This window comes from Schistocerca cancellata, chromosome 4 (genome assembly GCF_023864275.1).
Source record: "Schistocerca cancellata isolate TAMUIC-IGC-003103 chromosome 4, iqSchCanc2.1, whole genome shotgun sequence".
Classification (NCBI taxonomy): domain Eukaryota; kingdom Metazoa; phylum Arthropoda; class Insecta; order Orthoptera; family Acrididae; genus Schistocerca; species Schistocerca cancellata.
In genome coordinates this window covers 521,543,988-521,554,882 of record NC_064629.1, presented here as the reverse complement: position 1 = coordinate 521,554,882, position 10,895 = coordinate 521,543,988, and the positions used below count along the sequence as shown (strand labels likewise).

The 10,895-nt window shown below is 38.1% G+C and overlaps 1 protein-coding gene across 4 annotated transcripts in view; it reads left to right on the top strand.

The window, feature by feature from the left end:
- Window positions 1-3,999: 3,999 nt before the first annotated feature.
- LOC126183369 (alpha-1,3-mannosyl-glycoprotein 2-beta-N-acetylglucosaminyltransferase) overlaps window positions 4,000-10,895 on the top strand; it is an 87,750-nt gene continuing 80,854 nt past the window's right edge. Inside the window, exons 1-2 of one of the 4 annotated variants that reach the window (XM_049925298.1) lie at window positions 4,000-4,258; window positions 5,362-5,490. In XM_049925298.1, coding sequence (XP_049781255.1) covers window positions 5,383-5,490 — 108 coding nt within the window. In that variant the 5' untranslated portion in view covers window positions 4,000-4,258; window positions 5,362-5,382. Of the gene's footprint in view, window positions 4,997-5,361; window positions 5,491-10,895 lie in introns of all 4 variants that reach the window. The other 3 variants (XM_049925297.1, XM_049925296.1, XM_049925300.1) reach the window with 3 other exon arrangements.

The window sequence follows — 10,895 nt, the reverse complement described above, 5'->3', positions numbered from 1 at the left end:
CAAATCTGATTACAGTGGCGTTTTGCAGGCATGGGAAAAAAAACAAGATAAATATATATATCTATCGCAAAATAACGATGTCTTCACTGTATGTATTGCTTGAACATCCTAATGCAGCTTTCTACATGCTGTTCCTGAAATAAGAAGAATTGTTCGTGAAGCTACTCCATATAAGAGAGTGGGACACATCTTCTATTGCTAGTCGCACACTGGTCCTCGGGTTACCTTCCACTGAACGTAGCACATGCTCCTCCATGTCAGGTGTGCGGACTGTGTGGGCCTTCTTCTGTCAGTCTTCTGAGGTGCAAGGGTACCTGTGTCCCTCAGACGCTTTAAAAGTCTGCCAAACAGCTTATCAGAGGACAACCTGCACTGTGGGTACTTTTCAGTGTAGAGGGCATGGACTCGCAGGCTATGTTCATTTGCTTAACCATAGCAGAATATCAAATTCACCATTTCACTTTTTAAGTAGTACGCTTCCATTGCTAACAAGTAGGGGAAGAGAGAAAATGTATGTGCACCACACCATTTATACGTACAATCAGCGCAATAACAGTAAACACATATGTGAATCCGTGTTTAGGAGAAGGTCAAACGCCATAATATGTACCAAGGATTGATAGTACTGTACAATAAGGTACACAAACACGACGAAAACTAATGTACCCTACAACACGACTCAGACCACACAGCTGACTGCAGGCCACCTAATGGTAGGTACAACACTGTGAATAAGACATCATAGTACCCTGCTGACACATTTGACAGAGCGCCAATGGAACGACTATGCTAGTATCCACAACTAAGAGTCGCGCAATCCTTTCTATAAACACGCGTTTATCTCGGAAAGTATGCATTTCCAGACCCATGTTCACTGGACTTATTTTTCTTGTTTCGATGAGTACTACCATCTCTCAAAGTATTTGACACTTTTTTAAACACTATCTTATCTACAAGAAGGGTAGCAGAAGCGATCTGCAAAAATACTGTCCAGTATCCTTGACATAAGTTTTTTGTAGAATCTGAAAACATATTCTGAGCTCAAACATGATGCATTACTTCGAACAGAAGACCTTATCCGTGCTAACCAGCATGGATATCGAAAACATCGATCATATGGTGCCCATCTCGCACTTTTTTCACATGGCATACTGGAAGCCATGGATTAAGGCAGTCAGGTAGATGCAGTATTTCTCGACTGCCGAAAAACATTTGGCTCAGTACCACATCTAAACTTATTATAAAAAGTACGACTGTATATGGCATCAAACAAAATTCGGATTGTGATTGAGAATTTCTTTCTAGGGAGGACACGGCATGTTATGTTGGATGGAGAGTCATCGCAGATGTAAGATATAACTTTGTGTCTGCTCCAGGGAAGTGTATTGAAACCCTTGCTGTTCCTATTGTACGTTAATGACCTTGTGGACAATATTAATAGTAACTTCAGACGTTTTGGAGATGATAAAGTCATCAATAATGAGGTACCATCTCAAAGAAATGGCACAATTATTCAGTAAAATTTTCCAAAGATAGCAACTTGTTTTAAATATTCAGAAATGTAAAATTGTTCACTTCACAAAACTAGAAACAACGTAATACCTATGACTATAGTATCAATGTGTCACAGATGGAATCGGTCAATTAATACAATACCTGAGTGTGAGACTTTGTAGGGATATGAAATGGAATCACCACCTAGGCTCAGGCATAGGTAAAGCAGATGGCAAACTTCAGTTGACAGGTGGAATACTAAGGAAATGCAGTCAGTCTACAAAAGACATTGCTTAAAAAGGAGTCATGCAACCCATCCTAGAATAATGCTCAAGTGTGTGTTACCCATACCAAACTAGACTAACAGAAGACATTGAATGTATACAGAGAACACCAGCATGAATGGTCGCAGGTTTGTATGGCTCATGGGAGAGGGTCATGGATGCTGAAAGAACTGAAATGGCAGACTCTTGAAGGTAGATGTCAAATATCCCAAGTGAGGCTACTTATGAAGTTTCAAGAATTGGCTTTAAATGAAGACTCTGACAATATACTACAACTCCCCACATATTGCTCCCATAGGAATTGTGAGGAGAAGGATAATTATTAGTTTGGTACATATGTTCTTAGCGTTTTTTGTTTTGCACGCTGGTATTCCGGTTGCTATGGGTTTATTTATCTAGTGCCATTCTTTTATCTGTAGTTCACGCTTGCTATTTCCGTTTACATATTGTCATTTTGAGATTGTGAGTGGAGCCGTGAAAGCTAGAAAATGGAGTGCCAAGTGGAAATATCGGAACATTTACGACATATTATTCTGTTTGAGTTCAATTGAGGGGTGACAGCAGAGGAAGAAGGCGGAATAACTTGTGCCGTGTATGGGGATTATGCCATTGGATGCAGCACGGCAAGAAAATGGTTTTCTCCTTTTGAGGAAGATCTTTATGGTATTAGTGACTCTTCATGTTCAGGAAGACCTTCGGGGTTTGATGAAGATAGTTTAAATGCATTAATGCACAGTGATCCAAGTCAGAGTACTCCAGAACTGGCAAATTTGATGAAATGTGATCATCTGTATCTTACTGGTGACGAGAATTGGTATCTTTATGCTAAGATAAGGAAAAGCGAGGAATGATTGAGCCCAAACGAAGCAGCAACTCCCCATACAGGGACCTACCCGAATCCACAGAAGATAATGTATGACATCTGGTGGTACAGCGACGGTGTGGTGCACTATGAATTGCTTCCCGTAGGTGTAACCATCACTGCTGACATTTATTGTCAACGACTGAGATGTATTGCTAACGCAATCCAAGAACAATGATCAGGAGGACTGTGTGAAGTGACGCTATTTCACGATAACGTCTAGATTTTACACCTTTTACGCTCTCTACCGAACAACCTTCGAGGAACTTCCTTTCCGGATGAAAATACGCACCGGACATGGTTCGACGAGTTGTCGTCTCAAAACCACATGATTTATACAGTTGCGGAATCGAAAAGTTACCCCAGAGCTGGCAGACTATTGTAAATAGTGAAGGAGAATATATTATTTATGACTAAAGTCTCTATTATGTGTATCTGTTGTGTTTATTGAACTCATAGAAAAACGTTACTCACCAACCCAATATAACGCACACAGTGGTATTTGAACAGTCATTCTTCCCGCGCTCCATGCACGAATGGCACAGGAAAAAGCTCTAATAACTTGTACAATGGTACGTACCCTCTGCGAAGCACTTCACTGTGATTTACAGAGTATGGCTGTAGATGTAGAACGGTGAGGACAAGATTACAATAACGCTCATGCGTATGCACTTTATGAATGTGGTTCCATTTCTCGGTACGAAACAATCCTGTGGCAGACTATTAAAGAAAATGGCATCGTCTATGGGGCGTTAAGCTCTAATCCTTGTTAAGGAACTAATGCCTTACGGGCGGCTATGCATGCTACTACACTAGTTCAACGAACAGCAGAAAGAGAATAATATTGACTATTTGTGATTTTACCTGCCTATACGAGGCGAATAGTGTGTTCATTTATTAAAACCATCACATCTGACATTGAGACAACTTATTGAGATATTTGTACAGTTTCATAGCAGACTTTTGATTCAGTCATGTAGGCATACTTTGAGTCAAGTCACGCATAATTTTTAAAATATGAAACAAATATTGATGTGATTTGATTTCTATCCGTTTTCTTGTTTATGCAGTTAGCAAGTAGCATTAAGTGGGCCGATGATATTCCGACTTCTTTAAAAATATCGTGCTTTTGGGCTAAAGTAAAACGTAAAATGGAAAAAGAAAAACGTAAAATGAAAGATCGTGCGCTGAATTGATTTTCTTTTCGTATGGCTAATCCAGTTCCCGGACTGAAGACCCCAACACTTTAGTAAATATCTGTCTGAAAAATCCAGTGTTGTTATTATTGTTGCAGCTCCGCCTCAAATAAGAAATAATGTTTAGGTCAATGGTATTAAGGTGAATCATGAAGTTTGCTGCACACATGATATGGAATGTAAAAAATTGTGTTCTGCGTTAGCGTATAAATTGTTTACGTTTGATAAATCAAAATATTAGGTACCACTGGTAACTTGTTTACAAATACACTCGGTGTGTTCTTGTTCAAGTTCTTCATCTGTGCATGATGTTATTAGTGGTTAGATGAACTGCTTTGAGACGTCAGCAGTAGATATGCACACGTACTATACTTTTGTGCGTACGCGGAAAAGTAACGCGTTTGACGCATAAACTGGCAGGCGTAAGTATTTTTTTCTGTTCACAGCTGATTTGCACGTATATGGCAAAGGCAATAAATAACGGGAAGACAAAGTTTGAGCGGTAGTACAATCTTTCCGGCCCATAGTTACCGAAGAAGGATGCGCTACACACTGTATGCAGTTGGAAATAACAGATGACAGCGTTTTTTGTTAGCAGTACCTGTCATTCGGTTTCACCTGCTTTTATTCTATACAACGTTTAATGCATCGGAACTGTTTTAGTACTTCGTGTTTCACTTCTGCAGTTGCGTGAGACATGACTTTCCGTCAATATTGTTGTTCGTCCAATCTTTCAAATTGACAATGTTTGTTGTATTTCAATGAAATATATGCCAACAACACCGAAGTGAACCGTGTGCAGATACTTAGACCACGCTTTTCTGTCCTCGAACGTGAGTTGTGATCTGTCAAAAAGTCCCATAAGTGTTACATTGCACCCGGGTATGTTAACAGAACATGTTTTCGATGGACGACGAATGCTGGAGGAATGGATGAAGAGGAAAGTTGTGAAGATATCTGTTGCAACCGGCAGTATTCTCAGTCACCGAAATGAGGTCTCCGAGAAAATTTCAACACTTTTGCAACCTGACATCCTGGATATCGTACACAAACCGCATGCAAGAATTGAATGTTGCACGATGCATACTTTGTAGCTTTCCTGCTTGAACGTTGTTACGACAGTTTCTCCACAGCTCAAACTCTTGTTTGTGTCGTTAAAGGTTAGTTGTTGTATTTCTTGTATTAAGTATTGAAACCTTTATGCCCAATCAATGTGGTAATCCTCTTTGCATAATGTTGCTTGAAGATGTAGCAAATGAAACTGTACATATAGCATTAGCAAAAGGTTTGAATCAAGATTTGTTGCTGTTTTTGTGTATAATTCTGTGAAGTAATGTAGTATTTATGTACATTAGGTGCTTATACTTATGTTGTCAGTAGCAGGCTTATTTTATTTCGTTTAATTCATTTTGTAGTGCATACGATTATTAGTTGTTGGTATCAGAATTGCAAGTGACACCTCCAAAGAAATTTATGCGACTTTTTCACAAGTAAATTTGGTTGTGGTTTTTATATTATGTTTCAGATGATGTGACGACAAATTGCCATGCGCAAAAATCAATTCTTTGCATTTGTGTTTGTGTCGTTTTGTTTGTGGACTGTAGTGACATATTATCTGTTCCAACACCGACCTCTCGGAACGCGCTTCCCAGATGTAAGTATTGCATTGATTCAGTAATAACATTGTGTTCTTGCTATGAAAAATGTTTATGCTTTGATATGTCTGTGCTTGTTATGTGTTCAGTGTTTGTATTTTTTGATAACTTCAGTGTTATAGCTTTGGTGGATGTATCCATGCTTTACATTCTTGATACTGACCTCATATGGTGTGGGCATTTTATGAAACGCACATGGCAACCTGTTATGACAGTGCCTGTGGCACCCCATACAGTTATTGTGAGAAGTGTTGTAGCACAGTCGTTAGCTTAGGCTTGGAAGGTGGGTTCACTTTCTAAATGATACAGGGATTGTAGGAATCTGCCTAAATAACCATCATGTAAATGAAAACCAAAGTGGATTGTAAATTTAAAATACTGAGGCTTACTCTCTCATATTGGTACAATAGAGAGAACTGTGTATCATTATAAATTTGACATGATGTAAAACTCTCCTTCCTTGCCAAACTGAACTACATTTTTTTTTAGTGATCTCAGAAGTTCTGAGATTCAGTCACTTTCCTGCCCTCCATCTATTAGTAGTGCAGTAGGCATAAGCATAGTTCATGTTATTAAAAGTGGGTTGTAGATGTTTTGAAATTGTGATATTGATAGTTAAGAAAAATCTTGTTACTATGTAGTGGTCATGTCCTTTGGTATGATAAAAGTAAAGTTGTGAGATCATGCAGAAGTCATTACTCCAGCACTATTTCAAAATAACAAAAATATGAAAATCATAATATTTACATATCAAAAGCTGTATAGTTAAGTGTCTTTATTGTGATTGGGGGGGGGGGGGGAAGCAAATTTTAACCTAATGAAACATCACAATCATGCCTTTTTCCATTAAAACAGTGGGAAGTCCATTCTTTTTCATTGTGCCCATTGCAACTTAATGCCTCCTCTACTACATCACTATTATTCAAATCTACATTTAAGTTGATAAGAATTGCCAGCATCCACATACCCATTTGTGGAGTGTGTTTATGTTGCAGTTCATGAATTTGTACACAACAAGTTGATTACAGACATTATGGTGGTACTTGGTACCAGTATCTTTGATATGAAATTTTATTCCTTTCATCTGTAGGAGAGAGACTGTATTCAAAGGAAGCTTTCACAGAATTATTTACTGTTTTAAACTATACAAACCATTATGTTTCAATTGGAGTGTACAGGTAATGTACAAATGTTTGTCTGTTCACACAAATGGAGACACAGCTATGTATGAGATTAAAGCAAAAGCCATTTCATTGCAGGACCATATGTGTAATTTTTGGTACTTGTCTTTACATTGTACCCTGAAACTGACTAGAATTTTTGTTTGTTTGTGATGCTGTAAAGTGACACAGAATTACCTTTTTTTTAAATTTGGAACTATCTGTGCTCACAATCACTTTATTACAAGTAAATGCATCATGTCTGCTTAAAAACTGAAATGAGAAGTCTTTCTGATAACACAGGAGAAAATATTTCATACCTAAAGGGTGATGCAGTGGAGCTGTGCAGATAACATGAAAAGAAAAACAGGAAAGTTGGACTTTGTTTGAGTAACTCTGGAAATTGGGATAAAGTTACATTTTGAGTAGTAGGGCCATTCCATGCCAAGCCGTCTAACTTCGGGAAAAGGTTCCCACATGGCCGTCACCGATTTTGCTGAAATTGTGTGTGAACATTTGCCCATGTTCCCAGTGAGCATTGGTAAAGTTTCACATTGGTCAGTATAATATTTCCAGAGACAGTCATTTGTTTGACCCCATAGTGCAGCTATGTAAAGTACTGCCCTGAGTTTTCAGCTAATTTGAGCAGGTTGTCATCTCTGGCAATATTTTCTTGAAAGAGACAAAACTAGGCCATCTTGTACAATCCATTGCACTCTATTAATGAAAACAATAAAAAAAATATTTCTTGAGCAATTTTCATATGGATCATTTGAAGCAAAGTGGGCTGAAAAAAAGAGACTCTTGAAAAAATGTGGAGTTTAGCTTTTTATACCTCCGGAAGTAATTGTAGGATAAACCTGACTGAAACTTTGCAAGTTATAACTCTCCAATACAAGGTTTTAGAATATAAAATTTCATTCCCCTACTGCTTTCCAACAGTTTACAAATTGAGGGCAAATTTGAATATTTTTGTAAAAATGTCAAAAATGGCTGCTTGTAGCCCATCTTTTGGAAAAAAAAGGGTCTCTCCCGAAAACTTTTTCAAAATGTTTTCATCAGAATGGACACGTTCTTAAAAACTAAATTTGCTTTTGCAATGCGAGCATATAAAGCCCTAAAACACGACAACAAGATGGAGGTGTACTTAAAATATGCCAATATTCCACTGGTCCTCAAATTAAATATGACATCTTTTATTGTTCTACAGCTGGTTAGTACTTTTTGGGGGAAGGTAATGAGGTGGAAGTGAGATTGAGTTGGAAAAACTTAAAAAAAAAAAGAGGTATCTTTTGTCACAACTGATCTTGACACATTTCAGCCTGTTTTTCTGTTATGATAACCACTGAATCAAACTGGTTATGCACTTCACAATTTAACTGTAACTACCAAGGTGCTGGACATTATGGTAGTAAAATTGTTGCATAACAAGTGCAGCAGACATTGTATAAAGTGCCTTCAAGTTTTACACCACTGTCACATTAAGTTTTGAGGAAGTTCATAATAGTCTAACTGACATTTTTAGTAAAGACTCTTGTTATAGAGAATTTTTAGTATGTCTTTTTTATTATGAAATGCTGTTGGCATGCTTGTTTAATTTCAGTGTATAAAGTATAACATATTTTTCTTCATATAGTTTGTGGTTTGTGTGATCTGATTAAAAATTATTTAAATATGTTGTTTGGTTCATGGTGGCTTAACAACTGCAGGCTGTTTTTCAGGTCGGAAAACTTGCATCCCCGTTGCCATTGGGGCAATGCCCAATAGTTGTGCATCAGCAGTAGCCACCAATGGATTTCTTTACCACTGGATCCCAAGCCTGATGATTCATTTCTTTGTGTGTCAGAGGACAGGAGAGGCTTGTGGCTACAGACTTGAGTAGAAATTTTTAGGCCTTCATTTTGTGCACGCCTGTGCTGATAGGCCACGCTGCTTACTTTGATTTCGTTTGGAATTATGGAAGTGTCAGATTCCACCCGTCTGCTTTGACCCCTGACGTCATCAATGTGGCGGAAATGGCTTTTCTGATCGTCTCAAATATGGCACCTATGATGGCACTACATACACACAGCAACAACACGAAAATACGTATAAATAAGACAATAACATCTCTCTCCCAAAATAGAATCAAAGTAACGGGACAACTGCGGGAAACTGGGATTTTTGGCAGGGGACAAGGTAAATATAACAAAAAAAAAAAAAAAAACACCAAGACTGGCACTTCCCTTGAACTATATGGGTCAACTGCATCTGATTATACAGAAACACCAACGCCTACAGCAAAAACTACGGAAATTGGAATCAGACATTTCACTTGACCACAGCTGACAATACCAAACCACCAATACCTACATATAAAACTACGAAAATTGGAATCGGTCTTTTCCCATGACCTATATAGGTCAACCATAACTATTGATACGAAAAAATCAATATCTACAACTACGAAAAACAAAACCAAAACCATGCAAAAATTCAAAAGTCAAACACCCTTGCGCAAATTAAGACACATTCAATACACAATAAATACACAAAACATTACAGCTCGAGAAAAATAGACCCAAAAAAACAATTACTTACCATCAACAAATTTTGGCGCTGCCGAGTAGATCAGACATCCCAAAAACACACACACACACACACACACACACACACACACACACACACACACACACACACACACACACACACACCTGCAAATACAACCAACTTATAAACGCATGCTGTAATGACGACATTTGCACAGTGAAGAGAGTGAGTGAGTGAGTGAGTGAGTGAGTGAGTGAGTGTGTGTGTGTGAACTGTTCATGATTGTCAATAAATGCTGCACACTGTAGTGTCCAGCAATAAATCTGTGGGTCCTTCACATACCATCTGCAGAAAGTCAAGGCAATAGTTGTGAACATGTGCCCACAACAGTACTATGAACTCCAGCCACAATTCAGCTGGCAGTTCAACTTATATTGGTCTCTCCTGTGCAACCAGGTCAGTCCATGAGTGATAAGAATGGCATACCACTTTGCAGTGCCATTAAAGATCAGTTTTTCTGCGGTATCTTTGAGTATCCTGCTGTGGCAATTAAAAAGACTTACCTCTTCATACACACTTCCTGCTGGAAATCTTGTGATATTACATCTTCTTGTAGCTGATGTCTGAACCACTGCTGTCTTCAGGTATATAAGAATGTGGATGTAACTGTTGTTCAGACAGCTCTTCACACATAAGAATGACATGTGTTCAGTGTTTGCAACTCTTTGTGAGTGCTGGGAGTGGTTTGTTTCGAGTGTGCATGGCCCTACATCTGTTGTTGACATCTGCTATTGGATAGAAATAGAGAATAATTGATACAGAATTCTGAAAGTCTTCTGTATGTACAGTAGATTTCTCAATACCACATGGTACTACTGACATACAGTAAAATGTAACAAATGCAGAAAATATGATTAACTGCATGTACATGGAAAAATTTTTGAAAACTTGATACCATCATGCAACTTTCTGCTCTTCTCTCAATTGCTTTGAGTGTCAGTTGACACAGAATATTTGAAGGGAAATCTTTCTGAGTACAGTCATGCTGCATATCTGCATCAAACTTGCTGTATGCGTGCAACAGATCTTTTGGCACACAGTACATTGTTGACTATGATTTGAGCCCAGAATATGCAAATTAAAGTTTAGGCTTTGTCAGTCAATCTTTGGTAATTAGTAATGTGTTCCATACCTACTTATCAGGACACTGGAGTCACTCTAATGAAACTTCAGTACTCCTTAATACCCAAACCATTAATTTATGAGCATGGGTTCTCTCTTGGAAGAATAACCCCTCAACCTAATATGCCTATCTAGTGTCACTTTTACACATCCTCTATGGAAACAATTCCTAATCAAAGGTTTCATCATATTGACTGTACCTACTTGTAATGTGGATTGTGAAGCTCGCTGCTTGCTAAAAGCTCATTAGTTTGTGTATCAATTACATCTGAATGTGGTGTTTCCAGCTAACTATTTTTTTATATATATATTTTGTAAGTGCCCAGGCTGTCAAACACAAATTAATAAGAAACCAATGCCCCGTAATACAAATTTTCCACATGGAAGCTTAAAGTAGCCCAATCAAATGTGAATGATGATTGAAATGTATGATGTACACTCCTGGAAATTGAAATAAGAACACCGTGAATTCATTGTCCCAGGAAGGGGAAACTTTATTGACACATTCCTGGGGTCAGATACATCACATGATC